Raw genomic sequence first — 21,464 nt, forward strand, 5'->3', positions numbered from 1 at the left:
CAAATTTTGACACAATATTCAAGCTTGCTACTGTCTGAATTTGGATTGTGATCTAATTTAAACATAGTTTATAGGTTTTCTGCCACAACATAAATGTCAAGATCTCACAAATGCATTGTGCAATACTGTGCAATTAAAGATTCTTCTTTGATTTCTTTTTTTTAAACCCCTTAAAAAAAAATTGAACTCCGAAACTTTTTGAATTCCCCTTTTATCAATTACCCCCACCCTCAATCTTTTTGTAGTAAAGAACCTTGTAGTACAATTTGTGAGTGATCCATACTCTTACACACAAGTAATTATCCTGAAAGTAGAAAAATGCTTGTTTTGGGCCCCTAATTCCTAAATGGTTAAAACCATCATCCCCAAAATCAATCCAAACCTTACCTTTTTGGTATTGAACCCTCTTGAAAAATTTCATAAAGATCCATTCACTTAAACTAAAGTATATTGTCTTGAAAGCAAATGTGACTTAGGACGACGATGACATACCATTATACATTCCCCAAAAAATGTTCGAGGTCATATAAAAACAACATGCCTGCTTTTATTGCAGGAAATATAAAATTTAGTCTTTCAAGGTAAAAATGCAGTTTCTTAAGTCTCCATATAATATCAGCAGAAATGGTTTAGTGAGAGAGCAGGACCTTTTTAGCTCACCTGGCCTTGAAGGCCAAGTAAGCTTTTCTCATCACTTTGCGTCCAGCGTTGTCCGGCGTTGTCGTTACCTTTTACAAAAATCTTCTCTGAAACTACTGGGCCAAATTAAACCAAACTTGGCCACAATCATCATTGGGGTATCTACTTTAAAAAAATGTGTCCAGTGACCCAGCCAACCAACCAAGATGACCACATGTCTAAAAATAGAACATAGGGGTTAAATGCAGTTTTTGGCTTATAACTCAAAAACCAAAGCATTTAGAGCAAATATGACATGGGTCCCATTATGTATGAGGTCAAGATCTATCTGCCCTGAAATTTTCAGATGAATTGGACATCCCATTGTTGGGTTGCTGCCCCTGAATTGTTAATTTTAAGTAAATTTTGCCGTTTTTTGTTATTATCTTGAATATTATTATAGATAGAGATAAGCTGTAAAGAGCAATAATGTTCAGTAAAATAAGATCTACAAATAAGTCAGCATAACCAAAATTGTCAATTGACCCCTTAAGGAGTTATTGCTCTTTATAGTAAATTTTTAACATTTTTCACATAAATTTTTGTAAATTTTTAGAAAATATTTTCCTCTGTAATTACTGGACCAAGTTTATAGATAGAGATAATAGTAGCAACAAGAATGTTCAGTAAAGTAAGATCTACATACACATCACCATCACCAAAACAGTATTTTGTCATGAATTTATCTGTGTCCATTGTTTAATATGCACATAGACCAAGGTGAGCGACACAGGCTCTTGAGAGCCTCTAGTTTCAGGAAGTGGTGTTTTTAAAAACAGGATTTCCGAATTGACCCTTTGGGATATCGGAATTCTTTTTTTGAATTTCAGAATGTCAGGATATTTTATTAAGCCTGTGATTTCAGGATGATCCCTCTGACCCCCATCTTAAGTCCATCTTGAGGCATGGGGAATTCCAAAAATCATTCAGATAAAATATGTTGCATATGTATATTCTTTAACCATCGCAGTCTTGAAATGCTAGCAGATTTCGCCAGTTGTTCATGTAAAATCAAACTTGCAAATTCGATTTGCAATATTCTTCTCTAGAAAATTTTACTCCTCTCAATAGTTTTTCTCAAGAGCATGACCTACTTCCAGCAGACATCATCAGTATAAGGTCAAACCATAGACTTGAATATTAGAATCAGCTTTTTTGCCCATGAATGGGCAACATTTAGGAGAAAGAGTGGAGTTGGATCTGCCTGGAATTAGCATAGTGTGTCAAAGTAGGGTGACATTTCCTGGAGATGTGTTTTCTTATGAATTAGCCTTTTTAAAATTTAACTCAGAGTGTCAGACTAATACAAAACAGGCTTTTTTTCACATCACATGTTCTGGTCCTAAATCTGCATTCAAATTGACACTGGAAAACTATTCATTTGCTGACAAAGATACATTATTCTTACAATTCTCTTGTAACCTATACTCAATATAGACAAATGAACCAAATAATAGACAACATACAATGTTAATGTTTCCTAAACAAGAGGCTCTCAAGAGCCTGAATCACTCACCTGATTTTTTTTGGTTTAATCTCTCATCAATGATTATTTTGGCTTTTCAATTTATTTAAATGTTCTTTGAATCATCATATTATCTTCAAAAGCAAAAAAAAAATATTTTCTCCTATGTTCTATTTTAGCCATAGGAGCTATGTTTCTTGATATACAAGGAAATGAAATATAAAATTTATACTAGATACTCTAAAACTCTGAAACTCATTTAGCCTAAGTTTGGCTGAAATTGATACAGCAGTTTCAAAGGAGAAGATTTTTAAAGTAAGTCAACATGATGAACAAATTGTGAAAAAAGTCTTTAAAGGGCAATAACTTCATAAGAGGTCAATTGACAATTTTGCTTAACATTTTTGCTATTAACCGTTTATCTGTATCTATAATAATATTCAAGATATTGACCAAAAACTGCAAAATTTCCTTAAAATTACCAATTAAGTGGCAGCAACCCAACAATGGGTTGTTTGATTCATCTGAAAATTTCAGGGCTGATACATATTGACCTAATGAACATTTTAACTCCATCTCAGATTTGCTATAAATGCTTTCATTTTTGAGATATAAGCCAAAAACTGCATTTGACCCCTATGTTCTATTTTAAGTAACGGCGGCCATGTTTTTTGATGGATCAAAAATCGAAGCACACATTTTGTGCAGAATAATCTAAGGAACAATCATACTAAGTTTCATCCAAATCCATTCAGTAGTTTTAGAGGAGAAGATTTTTTAAAGTTAGCAAATATGATGAACAAATTGTGAAAAATTGTCATTAAAGGACAATAACCCCTTAAGGGGTCAGTTGACAATTTTGGTCATATTAACTTATTTGTAGATCTTACTTTGCTAATAATTTTTGATGTTTACAGTTTATCTGTATCTATAATAATATTCAAGATAATGACCAAAAACTGCAAAATTTCCTTAAAATTACCAATTAAGTGGCAGCAACCCTACAATGGTTTGTTTGATTCATCTGAAAATTTCAGGGCCGATAGATCTTGAGCTAATGAACATTTTTAACCCATGTCAGATTTGCTCTAAATGCTTTAGTTTTTGAGATATAAGCCAAAAACTGCATTTGACCCCTATGTTCTATTTTTAGTAACGGCGGCCATGTTTTTTGACGGATCAAAAATCGAAGAACACACTTTGTGCAGGATAATCTAAGGAACAATCATGCTAAGTTTCATCCAAATCCATTCAGTAGTTTCAGAGGAGAAGATTTTTTAAAGTCAGCAAATATGATGAATAAATTGTGAAAAATTGTCATTAAAGGACAAGTACCCCTTAAGGGGTCAATTGACAATTTTGGTCATATTAACTTATTTGTAGATCTTACTTTGCTGATCATTTTTGCTGTTTACAGTTTATCTTTATCTATAATAATATTCAAGATAATGACCAAAAACTGCAAAATTTCCTTAAAATTACCAATTAAGTGGCAGCAACCCAACAATGGTTTGTTTGATTCATCTGAAAATTTCAGGGCTGATAGATCTACAGCTAATGAACATTTTTACCCTTTGTCAGATTTGCTCTAAATGCTTTAGTTTTTGAGATATAAGCCAAAAACTGCATTTGACCCCCATGTTCTATTTTTAGTAACGGCGGCCATGTTTTTTGACGGATCAAAAATCGAAGAACACACTTTGTGCAGGATACTCTTACGAACAATCATGCTAAGTTTCATCCAAATCCATTCAGTAGTTTCAGAGAAGAAGATGTTTGAAAAATTGTTAACGACGACGACGACGACAACGACGACGACGGACGCCAAGTGATGAGAAAAGCTCACATGGCCTTTTAGGCCAGGTGAGCTAAAAAACTACACAATACACAAACTCTTTGGAGACCTAGTATTCTTTCATTAAACTGAACAAAATCAAGCTTTTATAACAAGAAATTAAGAAAATGTTGACTGATTATATATAGTTTGTTCTTATGTTGAACTAACCACCACTGTCCCAGGTAAGAGGGAGGATTGGGATCCTGCTTACATGGTAAACCCTGTCATATAATGTAGTAAGTGCCAGTCCCAAGTCAGGAGCCTGTAATTCAGTGGTTGTCATTTTTTGCTGTGTTACGTATTTATTTTTCATGCATTTTTTTTATTTGTACATTAATTAGGCTGTAAGTACTCTTTTGAATTGTTTTACATTAGTCATTTTGGTACCTTTTATAGCACTATTGCTCATTGCTGAAGGCTGTGGTGACCTATAGTAGTTTAATTCTTTGTCATTTAGCCTCTTGTGAAGAGTTGTTTCATTGGCAACCATACCAAATCTTCTTTTTATAAGACAAATTTCATTATTTTACCAAAGCAAAGCTTTTAGCTTGAAAATCAAAATATTTTAGCTAGCTTTTGAGATCTGGGAAATTTGATTTCAAGAAATAATTCAAAACTGTCAAACATTCTCAAATATAAAAACATTAATTCAGATGAGAAAACCATTTTCATTTGACCTATAATAGTATTTTTAATATAATATGGTCGTCTACTATTCAATATGTAATAAATGAAGAAGATCACCAAACAAGTGTATAAATAATTTAGTCAAGAACTGTTTTATAGATCATACTAGTCCAATGAATTTCTGTGAAGACTGGTGGATTCTGGTCAATTGCTGCAAAACACTATTGTGACCTCTATCTGTCTATTTCTTGTGTACTTATTCACAATTTTGGTTTACTTGTGCTTTTGTCTTGCTCTCTTACGCAAGTTTTTAAGCACAAATTAAGATCATTAATTCCCAAGGAAACTTATGCTATGTACTAAGTGATTTAATCAGCAGACATGCCACACATACCCATTCATCAATTATAAATTAGAAAATCATATTCATTCATCTTTTTAAGAGTATAAAACAAGAAAACAGCATTTACATATATTTTAATCATTATTAAAATTTTCTAATTTCAGTTTGCCTATAAAAGGTATTTTAAAGTTTCCAATATATAATACATTGTCATGTTCAAATCCCTCTCCAGCAGCAGGTATCACTTGAGCTGTGGGGTCATGTAAACTAGATACTAAGTTACCATTGTTGTCATACTCTAGTATCATGGAATGTTTGGGAATGAAAACATCAAACAAGGCCAATGGTGTCACCTGGAAAATAAATAAAACAAATAACATAATAAATATCTCAGGGTTTTGTATGGCTGCTTCGTTGATCATTGTGAAATACATATCTCTCTAAATTTCAAGTTAAGGGAGAGACAAAAAATAGGATTATCGCTATTTTGTGCATTTTTCCATTGATCCTTTTTTGTGATAATTTTCATATCGTGCTACTCGCTTGAGATGAAAAATTATTGCTAGAAACTAGCCATGCATGTGGCGTTGCTAACAAAATTGACATGAAATTGACAACATCGTCATAGGTAAAATAGCGATAAAAAGATTATCATTGTTCATCTCAACTCGATTGCCTTTCAATCTCGTTGAGATGATTATCGGTAATCTATAAATCCTTGCAAATAATTTTTTAACTTAATTCCATAGGAGCAAATAATGAAATGAGTTTGAATTATTTTACATTTGACATTTTATTGTCTTCTATAGCTGACTATGCAGTATTATGGTTTTGCTCATTGTTAAAGGTCATATGGTGACCTATAGCTCTTAATTTCTGTATCAGTTGATCTCTTGTAGAGAGTTGTCTCATTAGCAATCATACCACATTTTCTTATTTTTTTTACAATATTAGGAATCCTCAAACTTTTCTCTGAAGCCACACTTTAATTGATAATAACCCAAATAAATAAATCGAGTGTATGTGTTGAAAAAAAACAACTCATATTGTTGTTGTGAATTTCTGTTCATAGACAGATCTTCTTCTTGTTTGATAAATTTCAAAACGTTCTATATATACTAGAAGATGCCCTGGAAATTGCAGTACAGTGTTGAAACAAAATGTGTTTAAAATTTCGCAGGCAGTACATTGACAAAGCATGTGCCAAATCATATAAGACACAGATCAATAACCGTCTTCGGATTGTTATACTTTTTAAAAAATCGGCAGTTTCTATGGAAAAAATATTGTTTCAAGGAAATTTCTTACAAAATAAAAATTGAGAATGGAAATGGGGAATATTTCAAAGAGACAATAGTTATCAAAGGTACCAGGATTATAATTTAGTATGCCAGACGCGTGTTTCGTCTACATAAGACTCATCAGTGACTCTCATATAAAAATATTTATAAAGCCAAACAAGTACAAAGTTGAAGAGCATTGAGGATAAAAATTCCAAAAAGTGGGACAACTTGACCAAAGAGCAGAAAACAGATGAAGGCCACCTATATTTATATGTCATATCACAAATATTTGGGATTTTTTATGGTATCAGTGGAGTAACATCTTAATGAAATCAGTCTCTTCCTGTAATTGTAAAGATTCTTTAGAATTAAGCTAATATTAACTTTTTATGACTTCTACTCCTTTGATCAGACTCCCTGCAAAAACTAACACAAATTTCTTTATATAACCACTTTTGAATGATAAGCATAAGCAAGGAAATAGTTAGCATCCTATCTTATATTAATAGTTAATTTTCTCTTTTCATCTTTTATTATATAACAACCTAAAAGTTGGGTAAAAATAAATTTAAAAGCACTCTGAAACTAGTTCTGATTTTATATTCATACAGACTAAAGTTACCATTATTATATTTTTTTTTGAATAATGCATGTACTTCAATGATTACAAAAATGAGTATGTATTGAATGTAAAGTACATGTAAATGCTTAAGTGTCAAGAATTCATTTACAGATAGAAGTTGTCTCATAGGCACTCATACCACATCTTCTTATATCTATCATATAATATAAGACATAAATCACCTTTGCTATAAACTTTTTCAAATTTGGATATGGTCCGACTAAATCTAAGAATGGTCCTAGTCTACTAATGCCTTCATATCTCACTGCTCCTAGGCCAACATAAAAGTTACCATGGCTATTCAGTTTAATATTGTCTGCATATCCTGGCAAATTCTCTGCAAAGATGTCAGACTGTCCAGCTTTTGGTCCTTTCAGATAATATCTAAAAAATAAATTCACAGGACAGGATTAAACTTTACTTTCAGTTGAAAATCTAGACTTTTACTGTTCTTTGGTTACAAATCCAATATCATTTCTGACACCTGGATAAAACAATAACATACCAATGATAATGTAATTTAACAGACATTGCAAAAGATTATTTTGGTATTACTGTAAACCATCTTTTTTTGTGTGACTAAAAAAGTATAAATAATATCAATTTTGAATCTTCTGTGTCATAAAAATATCAACAAAGTTTAAATAGAGTGAATAAACATAAATTGCTGTGGAGTCCACTAGAAAGGGCTAAAAGCAAGTAAAGCGTTTGCCTAATTCAAGTTGTTTAACAGTATTTTTAAGTCAATCAGAACACAAGTGTCTGAATAGAAATTTGATTTAAATACCAGTTCATCTTATAAAATTGAATGTATAAAGATGTACACAGAATATACTTTTGACTTGAAAAAGTAAACCAATTACATTCATATCAAATAAAAATAAATATGTAAAATTATGAAAATCTAACAATAAGCAAGTATACTTCAATGAACATTGAATTTTTAACAGGGGTTAGTAAATTACATAATAAAAATAAAATTGTAACATAAGAGAATTCTGCAAAGCTTATTAGGCAAGGGACTTTAATTGTATTTGATTGTTCGGGGGTTAGCGCGAACGCAGTCCCCCACACTAAAAAATTGCGTACCCGAGATGCCCACATTTGGGGCATTCGCAAGCTTCAGCCTATCCGAAGTGCAATGGAAAGGCCTCGACCTGGGGAGACCGCCTTTTTGATCACGGTGCTCCCTGTACCAGGTAAGTATGCTTGAGTGTAAAAATTATAATCTTATGAATGATAAGATTATTTCAACACACAAGGTGACAGAGAAAAATTGAAAAACTGCAATGATAATTAAGTGACTCAAAAATCAAAGTATATAACATTATATATACATTCATTATAAAATTTATGATGTTTTGTTTCAATTATATTTTTTTTAAAACTGATTGTTAATGTCATTATATTGATTTTAGCAGGAAAATGTTAAAGATTAAGTAACGACAACTCCACAGGTAAATTGTGTACGTTTACCATACAATGGGGCTTATATAGCTTAACAATGGGGGATATTTGATACATGACCTGATAAAAAATTGTAAATGCTATGTCAGGAATAAAGATGTAATTTGCTCAATATTTAACATTTGTTTTTATTTCAAAAAATTTAACTGTTTTAGTACTTTTTGAAGCAATATTTTTGTTTTATACTGGCTTTTAATATTACTAGACATAAATAACTAATACTTTTTTAACTTCAAGCACTAAATGCATGTTGCTGACATTTCTAACTTTGCATACATTAAAAGGACACTAGCTACGAGATATATAAAAAATCAAAAGTGAAAAAGTGAAATAATAATTTGCTTTTATCAGTTGAAATTCAATTTTGTCAATAATAAGCAAGTAAACTTGAATTAACATTGCATTTTTAACAGGGGTTAGTAAAGTAAAGAATAAAATAAAACTGTAACATAAGAGAATTGTGCAAAGCTTATTAGGCAAAGGACTTTAATTGTATTTGATTATTCGGGGGTTAGCGCGAACGCAGTCCCCCACACTAAAAAATTGCGTACCCGAGATGCCCACATTTGGGGCATTCGCAAGCTTCAGCCTATCCGAAGTGCAATGGAAAGGCCTCGACCTGGGGAGACCGCCTTTTTGATCACGGTGCTCCCTGTACCAGGTAAGTATGCTTTGATGTAAAAATTTTAACCTTTTCAATGAGGAAATTATTACAATACATGGGGCCGTAGTGATAGTCCGACAGCTCAATAGTCCGACGGTTCGATGGTCCGACAGCTCGATGGTCCGACGGTTCAATGGTCCGACAGTTCAATAGTCCGACAGTTCGGTAGTCCGACAGTTCAGTGTTATTTCTGCTTCTATATTTGAATCGGAAGTCTCGTGTGGAATAAGGGTACTGCGCATATGTGATGAAAGTTGCAAGACAGGAATTGATTTGGAAGACTGCTTTTCATTATGAGGCTCCTACCGACTTCGCAGTCGAACCGGAAGTGGGACACGAACTGGAAGTGGAACACGAACCGTAAGTTCGGTTCATTTGAATCGTCTGTTGAGACGAACCAAAAAAACAGTAGGTCCGCTGAAAATAGTTCAAACCAAATGAAAAGTGATCCTACTTATCTATCGGAGGTCGGTCTCAAATGACTGTTTTTCACGTGTTCACACTACTCGGAGATTTAAAAAAAATTGTTATTTGGAAATGTGTATCCATATCTTCCATGAAAAATGATTCAACGAAATATCGGACAGTTAACTACAGCTGTGAATGGACCCAGTGACGAAAAGACGGACTAAGGTCCGAACGAACAAACTTAAGCCTTCTGTTTCTTAGCACCGCAAAACCGGAAGTTAGATTTCTACTTCTAATTGAAGAAATCATCTTGCTATAAGCACAATGGCACAAATCGACAATTCTACCAAAATAGCTTCCTGCGGAAGCTTATAAAAGCTCCTACATTTGATGGAAATTTATTGTTAATTAATCAAAATTATTAGTACAATCCAAATTTAGCTTAGCTATGATGATTAAGTATAAACCTGTGCAAGACTATTGATTATGATCATTATATTTGGTTAAAGTTAATTGATGTATATGCAGGTGCTTACCCTTCCGGAGCACATAGAATCACTCCAGTTTTTGGCGGCGTTCGTGTTTCTCAAGTCTTCAGTTTTCTATGTTGTGCTTTGTGTACTATTGTTTTTCTATTTGTATGTTGTTGTTTTTTGTAGCCATGGCGTTGTCAGTTTATTTTTGACTTATGAGTTTGAATGTCCCTCTAGTATCTTTCGCCTCTCTTTTATAAATTGCTATTTCATTTTTATGATTGTTGTTTCTTAGATAATCAAGACATCTCTCCAAGTGATTTATTACTGCCAACACGAAATGGGTGCGTATGCAATATTCGATACAGTGGTACCTGTATGATACGACACCTAAGTTATATTATACATTTTGTCGGACTAAAAAATAATTTCTTTGTATATTCTTGTGATTCCTTACTTACTCAGTTGTTATTCATTAATATTGCTTACTAATAATCAAGGTGTACGCTTCATATTTAAATAAGACAATGTGTTTGTGATTGCCAACGACACAACTCTCCATCCAAGACCACATGACGTTAAAGTAAGCAATTATAGCTAGGTTACTGTATGATCTTCAACATGGAGAATCGGATACGGATAACACTATAAAGCAATTGGGGGCTTTATAAAGGGCCCCTAAATTACCAGTATGACCAGTATAAAACAATTCAGATGAGAAAACCAATAAAAGAAAAACAAGTGTGAAAATACAGCAACAAACAAAAACCACAGCCGGGTTAAACATTTTTTCTGGATCCAATATTCCCTTAGACAGCGGTGGTATACAGCACGATAAAAATCAGTTGAAAACGACCAAAAATCATCAAATTGATATAGGCCAAATAAACATTAAACAATTATAATTATATCCAAAAAATTATAAAAATTACACAATAAAAACATACAGTGCCATGAGTCCGTTTCATTGTGTAAGTGGTATAGCGTTATCGCAAACATTTCTTTTGTTTTTTGCTTTTTTTTTTATGGGGGAGGGGGGAGGGGGTAACGGCATTTAGTTCTTGTATTTGCATTAAAAGAAGAATGTGTTACTAATCCGTTTGTGCTTTTTTTTAAATGCATTTGTTGGTGATGCATTTCATTAATCAAATATTTTCATGCAAAACACTATAATCAAATTTAGAATTATTTATCTTTGAAAAATATCCCAAATTGTCAGCAAAAATTCAGTAGTTTTCATAACTGAATAGTTTTATCAAAAAGATTTTTAGAATTACACAATACAACAAAGTGTCAAAACTGAACCACTCCATAGCACACTGCGTTCCAGTATTGTTCTAAATTTCTCGTTCCATTATTATATTCCTCTTTCAATCTCATCATCCGTGCTTCTAGATTTCGTACTTTTGAAATAAAAAGATAACACTTACTTTCAACGCTGTTGTTTGTTCTGTTGTTCATATCTCTTTCATAAACATTCCACATCTGGGGTGGGAACAACCCATTCAAATAGTTCCTTTCGAAGTAGTCAAGAAAGTCCCTTAGTCCATTATACCGCCTGCAGAGTCTCTGAGTTCTACGGGATGTTCTCAACAAACGAAAGTTCTGGCGCACAACAGCAATTGGTAGGTATCCGATGGCCATAACTTTACGGACTAAGCTATTTTTACTGCTGGTCGTCGTCGGTAAGATACTAACTTGCCGCAAGACCTAAATTCTGGACTTTTCGCCACAAACTCTGATTAAAGTGAAAATAGCAACCACTAATTTGAGCGCGTGGAAGCTTAGTTTCTACTGCTGCTATCAATGCGAGCTCAAAATCACAGATGACTTTTCTTGGACGCCATCTGTGCTGTGTGATTTGTCGAATTTTGACTTTCAGTGTTTCTAAAATATGTCTATAGTCACCAATATTGCGATCAGTCATTAGACAGTTTACAAAACACATCACCCTATCACGGTACCGGCCGTGAATGGTAAAATATTGTGAATATGGCCTTCGACAAGTTCTGAAGGTCCCGTCGCAATATATCTCTTTACATTGTCTAAGATTCAATAAGTTTTCACGTGTTGCATATATCAGAACACCCCAATCATTGTTTTTGTACAACAGAAATCTATCTTCCGACCATGTTCGTTTCCAATGCCCGTGAATGGAAACTTCATCAATATCATGAGGCACAGCGGGGACGTGAGCTAGTCGAGTTCGTGTCATTGTGGAACGGACTCTGTGGAATTCAGGAATATGTTCTCGATCCCCGCCTCCTTGTGCTACATTTCTCGCAAAGTTGTTGTATACCCGCTTTATAGGGACGCTCGGGTCTTGTTGAATTGCACTACGCAAAGACTGTAATGTTGTATCGACTCCTATAACCATGTCGTCTTCTTCGTGTGTATGGGGACCTTCTTGCAAAATAGTTATATTAGGTGCTTGGTCATCTAAGTTGAATATATTTGTTTGAAGATTGGCCCTGCACTCTTGCCTCCAACATCGCCAGTATATACATGTAGCATGAATCCTCTGTCGGTTTTTCTGGTATTTGAAACCGTTGTATATTAACACTTTTCCTCCGCGATTTCCAGCAATGACCCTAGCAGCCATTTTAGAGATGTAATGGTAAAGGGCAGCAGAGTCCTTTATATACCATCTTTTCATGGGAACTTTCAATTCACTCAAAGATGTCAATTTCAAAACAAAATTGATATTCTATATAAGGAATAGGGGCCAATGAGTGCCATATTTTGACACTTCCTGTGCTTGCATCATCAACGTGAAGACTCGCATCACCGTTATTAAACACGTGCAAAGTGAGAAATTCTTGAATAGCTTAAAATAGGTTGAAATATGAAAGAATATTTTCTTATAAAAAATAAATAAAAAAGGGGGAATCAGCGGCACACGTGTCTGCAATTGTAATCGCTTTTATGATAATCTAAGTATCAATATTCGTTTTTTTTAATCAAGTTATATCTTTAAAAAACATATCCGACGCATTTTTGATGTATTAAAGCAAGTATATGAAGTTAAAATCCAACCATTAATCTTTATCAGTTAATTTTTTATCATAGTTTAAAAATTGCACAATGGACATATAGGGCTAACGCCTGACAATTCTTAGTCCTATAATGTAAGACTTTGTAGGTTTATATCGTCTTTATACGACGTTTTTTTATCGGAATTGTTTTTTAACAATCAAAAGTCTCGTGGTTCAGAATTGATAGTAAAAAAAGATCCGATTAAAAACGTCGAATGAAGACGATATATACCTAGCTACGAAGGTTTATATAATCACCCCGTATAACCCCGATACAAATGAATCCGGACGTTGACGCGTTCGAAGCGATAATCAGGACAACATTTGGGATGACAATAACTTTGAATGCCTCTCTAGAACTTATTTGAGTATATATAAATATGTCAATGAGCATGTTAGTATCTTTATTCAATTATACAGTTGTTGTAAGTTTTAGATATTGTATAAAACGTTTGATTAAACTGCTAGATGCAAAACGCACAGACATGGTGCAACTTCATACGGTTTACGATGTAAACAATGCTGAATTTCTTTTTGTGCATACACCTTTGAGTATTAATACCTTAAATAATACTAAATAACTATACATTGAATTAATACGTGCCTTCAAATGTGCCCTATAACTTAGAATAAACGCAATATCATACAAAATAAATTTTCTCTGACTGTATTGTTCGTTCCACCAAATGTGTCGCGTTCGTTGTGCGTTTTGAAATAATCACTGTACAGTTCGTTGACAAAAACCGTGACAAACACTTTCTTGTCAAGGTTTTCGAGATGGTGTCGGCGACCCTTTTTCTATATTTTATTGTAAATGTTTATCTGTTAACTTAGTCAAAGTAGTTGAACTAAAAATATCTGTCATACAAAGCCAAAATTGAAATATGTAACTCGCGTACATCTGCTTGGAATGTTTCTATTGAAAATTGAGACTTTCAATGTTTTTCCAGATGAAATGAACAGTTAATAAATATATTCCAGAGAAAAGAAAGTTTCAAAAAGTATAGAACAGTCATTAAAACTTTAATGACTTCCTTTTCACAATTTGAGGCTCTTCCAAATGCCGATGTTGGTCCAAATTCGCCTAGACGAAAGCAGACATACCTGAAGGAGCTCGTTGAACTTAATTTGCCGAATGCCATAGATGGCATTCCAACTGCTTTAATTTTTTTAATACTTTTTTTTACATGCGGAGCTTTGTAGATGTGATGTGATGGCCAGTGAGACAACTGTCCATCAAATTTTAAATGAAGTTGGCGTATAAACTATTATAGTCCAATGTACAACATTTAACAATGAGGAAAACCTATACCATACCGCCGCCTAAAAAAGGCCCCGATATGAAAACAAATTTGAAAAAAAAACCGATTAAACTAACGGTTAATAACTTATGAAATGACAGATCTATATAACCCATGTACTGCAGGATTCTGACGTTGGACCGACAAAACAAAGTGCGGCAGGTTTAAACATGTGAGCCCCCAACCCTCTCCTTAACATAGAACACTGGTGTAACAGCACAAGATGATAAAAAAGTTCAGTTGCAATTGGCTTAACTCAAAATGTCGGTACAAGGCACAAAAACCATATACATAAAATATCGACAAAGGAGTAATTGTAGTAACTGATAGTTATTTCAAAGCGAATTACAACTAATAAGTAAATCCTGTATCCAAAGTGTTTTAATCAGTATATCGTACGCTTTTAGATAAAGACGTAATAAAACGCACGAACTTGTGCAATGCCAAATATGAACAGTATCGAGAGGATGTACGGTATTATGAGTTCTCATAAGTGTGCATACATTGTAATGATGTTAAGTGATGTTTTGATTTAACAGGTAGAGCAAAACTTTCTATATAGCGGCCAATTGTTGTTTTTTTTTATTTATGAAAGAATTTGGTGAAGGGTGACTGGGAGATATGCTATAAGTTATGATCACTTTGGTCTTTTTCCGATCGGCAGTAAAAACTAACTGAAGTTGGCTACCCATTTAGTTGTGTGGGATGTAACAGTACACAGTCACGTCCTGTCCGAATGGGAATATAAAATCCAATGTCTCGTGTAAAGAGAGTACCACGCTAACTACACAGTACGAACCCCTGCAAAAACTTCAAGAGAGGTCTATAAATAGCCTGTTGAAAGGCACCATTTGTGTCCTTATAAAATATACATCATTTTATCCAGTGGCAATCCAAACGTCCCTGACGTTATTCCGGAGGGTCTCCTCACAGGACTTACATGTATGTGTTGCTACTTTGTGCTTATCCTGAACATGCATGGCATATTTGCAAGTGATCGTTAAGCAACCAACAATCAGCCATTACGTACGCGTGTCATAAACAAATAAAAGGGTCCATATATTGTTAAGTACCAACAGTAAAGAATTAAGAAACACAGCAAATGTCTAGGGTTATGTTGGTGATTGATGCTTTGCTAACCCATAATTTACCAATGACACCAAGGGTAACTGGGGAATATAAATATGGTCCCTGTGGTCTTCTGTGAAATCAATCAAAATTTGAATGAAATGCATATGGGTGAGTATAGACTTTAAAGGTGTTTATAATAACCAGAATGACCTGACCAATCATTTAGATTTTTGCACCACAGTAGAAAGACTGTAATGTTCGAGGAATTTAAGCATAATCTTTATACCATAAAAATTAAACAAACACAAAAACATAATTAAAGAAAGCAAACCAGTTAATATTGAGTGTTATCTCGTACTCTTTATATGTTCACATTAAAGTAACTGTATTACTATTGATGGCTATCAGTTACATGTTCCTTGCATACACCTATTCTTGAGCCTTAATGTAACTCTATGGTAATCTATGACCCCATTGGACCCGCCTCTGAGATTCAGGTCAAAAGGCTTCACCTATAATCCATTGATTATATTTGATTACTTTCTATATCAAATAGAAGATGCGGTATTGAAACAGCTCTTCGCAAGAGACCAAACGAAACAAAAATGAACAACTATAGGTCATCGTACGGCCTTTAACAATGAAAAAGCCCACACCGCTATTAAGCACACCGAAACAACAAATGTAGTCAGTGCATACATGTACGAGAAAACTAACGGCTCAATTTTGGCACAAAAGTGTGAACAAAAAAATATATACAACCACTGAATTACAGGCTCCTGGCTTTGGACAGGCACATACAGAATATGGCGGGATTAAACATGTTAGCGGGCAGCCACCCAACCCACCACCTAACCGTACATTGACTGTTGTATGGTAAACACTTTCAAATATTCTATGAAATTAGAAATCGGACGTGTGTATCTGTATGCTTTGTCATAGTTGCATCTGTTGAGTTATTGTATTTTCCTACCAATTCACACTTTTGTATACATGAGGATTTTTTTAAATGTAAAAATTTCCTCCAAGTGTTTTTCGACAATACAACTGACATTATGGGTTGCTGTCTGCATGTTATGATGGTAAATTATTATTTTCAAACATGCATATTGGTTATAATCATATCAAAGCATAATCTAATACATGCAAAATTCATTGACAAACGCAATATTTTGTCAACGAAGCGTACAGTATAAAAAGGTGTAATGACAACGAAGCGTACACAACATGAAAATAGAGACATTTTAAAACGTGTATTTTTTTGTTTCTTGATACAACATAAACAAACGATCTTTATAAGTTTGTTGATTTATACTATGAAGTTTCCAAAAATGTATGTTTTAAAAACTATGAGGAACGAGAAACATAAAGTTTTGAATGTTTAAAAATACCAAGCACGTTTTTTCATTGATATCTTTGTGCGTTTTTTGATGTTTGTATAAAAAAAATGTCACATTTTTGAAAAACCTTTTAGTAACTCATGAGTATTATGGCAAAGAATATATTGGTGCAAAATATACGAAGAATAGATATTGGATTGTCTTTAAAAGTATGAATGCCTTACTGTCTGAACTCAGTGCTATACGGTGTGCTCGACTCGAACGCGTCAACGTCCGGTTTCATCTGTATCGGGGTTATACAGGGTGATAATAGGACTAGAGGATTCGGAACGTCGAATAAAGAGGGGGGATAGGATGGGTCCTGATCCCGAAATCCCGGGCTTATAAACATGAAATCCCGAAATCCCGGACTTAAAAACACGAAATCCCGAGGTCCCGAAATTCGAATAAAGAATTCCCGGACCCCGAAAGGGTAAATCCCGAAATCCCGAGCTTAAAACAGCCGATCCCGGGGTCCCGATGAAGGTCTTACCCACCCTTAATATACCTAGCTGTAAAGGGTTTTGAAATATAAAATGTACCCTGTGTTTAATAAGCATCTTTCTTTATTTAACGCTTCAATTAATTGGCGAATGTGGTGTAATTCAGCGACTTTCTCTTCCAAAACAAGTCGATCTTTATTGTATACGGTCTTTCTTGGGGGCTATGTAGTCCATATTGGGATACACCAACGACCTGAAAGTGGACATGAAATGACCTGGGCCCGTATATGTGTCGATATATTAAAACTAAAATAACTTTTTAATTCTCCAATGGATTTTCTTAAAATTTTAGTTTTATGAAGGGACCATTTTCAGGTCTGTAGTGTAACCTATTTATATCATATCCGGTGTGATATATCGGACTATCGAACCGTCGGACTATAGGACCGTCGGACTATCGAACTGTCGGACTATCGAACCGTCGGACTATTGAACTGTCGGACTATCGAACCGTCGGACTGTCGAGCGGACCCCACAATACATGAGGTGTCAGATACAAATTGAATGATTGCATCTGTTTTAAATGGAACAATAATAACATGAATGTAAAGACATTATTTTAAAGGTTATATGTTAATAATTTAATAGATAATTGGATTTTTATCAAAAACACTTCTAATTAGCTGTATTATTATATATATGGAAGTGTTTAACGACCTTGACTGGCTTTTCAGCCCTCGCACGGTCGGCTCGGTGCCCGAAGACGATTGGTGAGCATTTAAATATTTTGTGCCGTGGGTCAGGAACGGGTAGCAAAGGACGCCGAATGGAGGCCGCCATCTTGGTTTTGGTGAGTTGTTTTTGGTTTGTTGACTATTTTGGATTTTACTTCTTCACAACGGCTGCTTTCAGGGCCAGTTTGGTCAGCTTGGCAGCCCGCTAGCCTCGATGATGGAGTACTGGGAGATGAATCGTGGACGTAGTTCTAAAGATGACAGGAAGCGTTATCAGGACCCAAGCCGTGAGGCAGGAAAATGAAGGTCGTATCACCCAACAGCCTAGGATACAGCCCTCGGACGTTAATCGGCATGACACTCCCCATAATAGACAATGGTTTTGGAGGCATGTTAACGCGGGTACGCCAACTACTACGTCTCTCTGTACGGCATGGATTGGTTTCTGTCATCTTAGTAGTATGTCGTTGACCATCTAGCAATAAACCCTCATCGAAGATAGCGGGTAAAGGAGAGCTGACCCAGCACGTCCGTTCAGCTGTAAGGACTGAGACGTGTCTGAATGATGATGACTGTATTATTGATTTTATCCAGAATTGTTTATACAGCTAGATCTCAGTAACGACAACTCTGTACAGGTAAATTGTGTATACTATCTACTACATATAAGTGGTATTTAATTCTATTGAGTGTTGTTGTCTAAAAATAGACACAAGCAACTACTTGGTTCAAATTAATGTCAGTAGTCACAATATTTTGTTGAATGAACCTCAACAATATTAATTCATCGAAATATAAAAAAAAAAGGCAGTCAGATCTTACAGTTTTTAAAAAAATAAATGGCTTGAAAATGGACTAATAAAAGTAATATAAATGAAAAGAAATACCTCTTAAAACTGTAAATAATTCATTGAAATTAAAATGCTAATAATGTGTGATTCAACTGTTGTGTGAGAATACATATTCTACCAAATAAAAAAATATTTTGAAACAGACCTTACAAAAATTTGAAAATAAAATAATTCTGATGTGAACAACTTCGGTTTGAGAAAAAATTCACAACAACAAATTTGAGCTGTAGAACTAATATACCAGATGTTCAATTTGCAAACTTTTTACAAACATTTTAATATATTTTATATTGCTCATATAAAAATCTTTTCTATAAATTTCATTAAATTTTAACAAGAAATTTGGATAAGAGAGTACTTGCAATGCAATTTTTCAATTGGTTGGATACATTGCTAAATATAAATTTCATTAAAATTGCTACAGAAATACATTTGTAATAAGAGTGAGAATGCTCAAAACTTTTTCAAGAGGCATAACTCATATTAAAATAATTGATTGGAACTGCATGATATTTTTATTATACTAGACATTGCTAATATAAACCTTTGATCTAAATTTTCTCTAATTTCAGAAGAAAAATTTACCTCTTTTAAAAAAAGATTGGCTTAACAAAAATATACACAGGTATTTCTATGACCCAAGTCAGTGCTGAATCTGTTCACAATATTAATCCCTTGCTTCTTTCTAAACAGTGACTTTTTACCACATTTACCTACGTAAAAGACAGATGTTCATTTCTGATATCACAATAAAACTACCATCAGCTGAGATGGCCACACCATTAGGTAAATACATGTTATCAAGGAGAAGTCTTAATTCACATGTGTCAGGATTGTATCGTAGAAACCTGCCAGTGTTTCTCAACTCCATTACCTAAAAATATAAAAGTTTTATCACCAGAAGCTCAAACTTTTTTTCTTAAATAATTCATCAATTTTTAGCTCATTCACATTGTTGGCCTTATAACAATCTATCAATTACAAGATACACAGATTTCAGATATTTGTAGATCAGATGTTTGAGATGATCATAATACTGGTATATCTTAAAAACTTCTAAAGAATCAATAAAATTTATAAAAATGTACCAGTAGACATATTTTCATTTTCTTATCTACATTCAGAAGCGGATTTAGTGGAGGGCCCAGGGCCCCCTTCCATTTTGGGGGAAAATTTGGTTGCTTATATAGGGAATAACTGAAGCATGTCCAGAGATAGCCCCCTCTTAGGCAGTCAGTGGGCCCGCACTTTTGAAAAATTCTGGATCTGCCACTGACATTTACCTCATATCTGTAATTCCTTCTATCCCATTTAGTACTTGAATCTGTGAAGTATATCAATCCCTCACTGTCAATATCTAAACCATTTAAGAATTTGAATGGGACATTACCAAAGCCTGAAAATAAATTATACAGAATTTTATTTGTAACAGCCTTCATGAAAATATCTGGGAAGAGTTGATTTTGTCAAAGAATTAAAGTATATTTTCAGATGACTGACGTATAGAGAAATGTTGCATACATTTTATGTTGCTAATCAGTAACAAAAGTACACTGAATATAATAGACCCCTTTCAAGTTCATCCGTCACTGGAAAAAACTTGTCAATTATACGCACCTTTATCACCATCATTTGTGCGTTTAGGGGCGTCGTCACTTCCATTCCAATGTTGAGCGAGTGGTTGGAAAACTATAATTCTATATTGTACGAATTATTTTCGGCAAATTGAATTATCAAAATTGACAACCAGCACTGCTGTCATTAGGGAATTGTCATTAAGTTCCTACAGAACAACCATTATTTCTAGTTTATCCTACACAATGACAATCATTAATACGCTTGATGAACGTAAATAGTGCAGGGATACAAGCGACCCCCTCTATCTGGTAAATGACGTCATAAAGGTGCGTATAATTGACGAGTTTTTTCCGGTGACGGATGAACTCAAAAGTGGTCTATTATTTTTGCTTATTGTTGAAGAGTGTTGAAGAGTGACATAAAGTTGCTTACTTCATCATCATTTGGTCTTTGGTGAATAGTTGTCTTATTGGAAATCATACCACATCTTATTTTTTCAGCAAGATTTAAAGCCCTTGAAATATGACACATGATTTAGCACTTTAACCTTGCATGCTCTCGTGGTCCAGATGTGGATCTGATATATCTAATTAAAGAGTTCGAGAACAAGGTAGGGCAGCATTGGGAGGAATCGGATTTGATGAAACAAATATTTCTGGGGTAAAATTGTTAACAACTGCCCCTCCCTCTGTATTTGCCAATGTGGTCTTTTGGGTGTTTTTCAGGCCATTACAGCTGTTCTTATTTATTAAAAATTTGATACATCTGTCCACATTTACAAACCATTGCCTACAGATACAACTAAGAAATGTACATTCTCGAAAGTTACCACTATACTATATGTTTAGCAAGACTATATACACACCTTTTGCACTAGATACCAGAAACTCCTTCTCCCCTGTTTGTACATTTACTTTATACAGTCCTGTATACGAGTCAAGGACCAGTAAATCACCATTTTTGTCAATCTTCATTCCCTTAGGTCTACCACATATTGGTTCCAATTGGAATGATCCTAGAAAAGAGCAAAAGATTATTTTTAATAATCAGTTTTAAGTATATGTTAAGGACTTTTTAGTCTCAGTTATATTTTGTTAGCACTAGGATTTTACAATACTGCCAGGTACATCTTCTTTTTTTTTTTATCTTATGTTACATTCTTAAGGCTCATCATTTTTTAGTTGAATTCAATTATTTCTCAAATA

General features: G+C 34.1%; 1 protein-coding gene and 2 non-coding genes across 3 annotated transcripts in view; all 3 read right to left on the reverse strand.

The window, feature by feature from the left end:
* Nucleotides 1-5,076: 5,076 nt before the first annotated feature.
* LOC134724853 (adipocyte plasma membrane-associated protein-like) overlaps nt 5,077-21,464 on the reverse strand; it is a 35,645-nt gene continuing 19,257 nt past the window's right edge. Inside the window, exons 5-9 of the mRNA XM_063588155.1 lie at nt 21,125-21,274; nt 19,965-20,077; nt 19,395-19,555; nt 7,038-7,239; nt 5,077-5,303 (exon numbers count right to left, since the gene is read on the reverse strand). Coding sequence (XP_063444225.1) covers nt 5,085-5,303; nt 7,038-7,239; nt 19,395-19,555; nt 19,965-20,077; nt 21,125-21,274 — 845 coding nt within the window. The 3' untranslated portion in view covers nt 5,077-5,084. The remainder of the gene's footprint in view (nt 5,304-7,037; nt 7,240-19,394; nt 19,556-19,964; nt 20,078-21,124; nt 21,275-21,464) is intronic.
* Nucleotides 7,899-8,062, reverse strand: LOC134702803 (U1 spliceosomal RNA). Its single transcript, XR_010104562.1, has one exon. It is a non-coding gene; the product is annotated as a U1 spliceosomal RNA (small nuclear RNA).
* Nucleotides 8,828-8,991, reverse strand: LOC134702814 (U1 spliceosomal RNA). The gene has a single exon (XR_010104563.1). It is a non-coding gene; the product is annotated as a U1 spliceosomal RNA (small nuclear RNA).

Source organism: Mytilus trossulus, chromosome 1, assembly GCF_036588685.1.
Source record: "Mytilus trossulus isolate FHL-02 chromosome 1, PNRI_Mtr1.1.1.hap1, whole genome shotgun sequence".
Lineage (NCBI taxonomy): Eukaryota > Metazoa > Mollusca > Bivalvia > Mytilida > Mytilidae > Mytilus > Mytilus trossulus.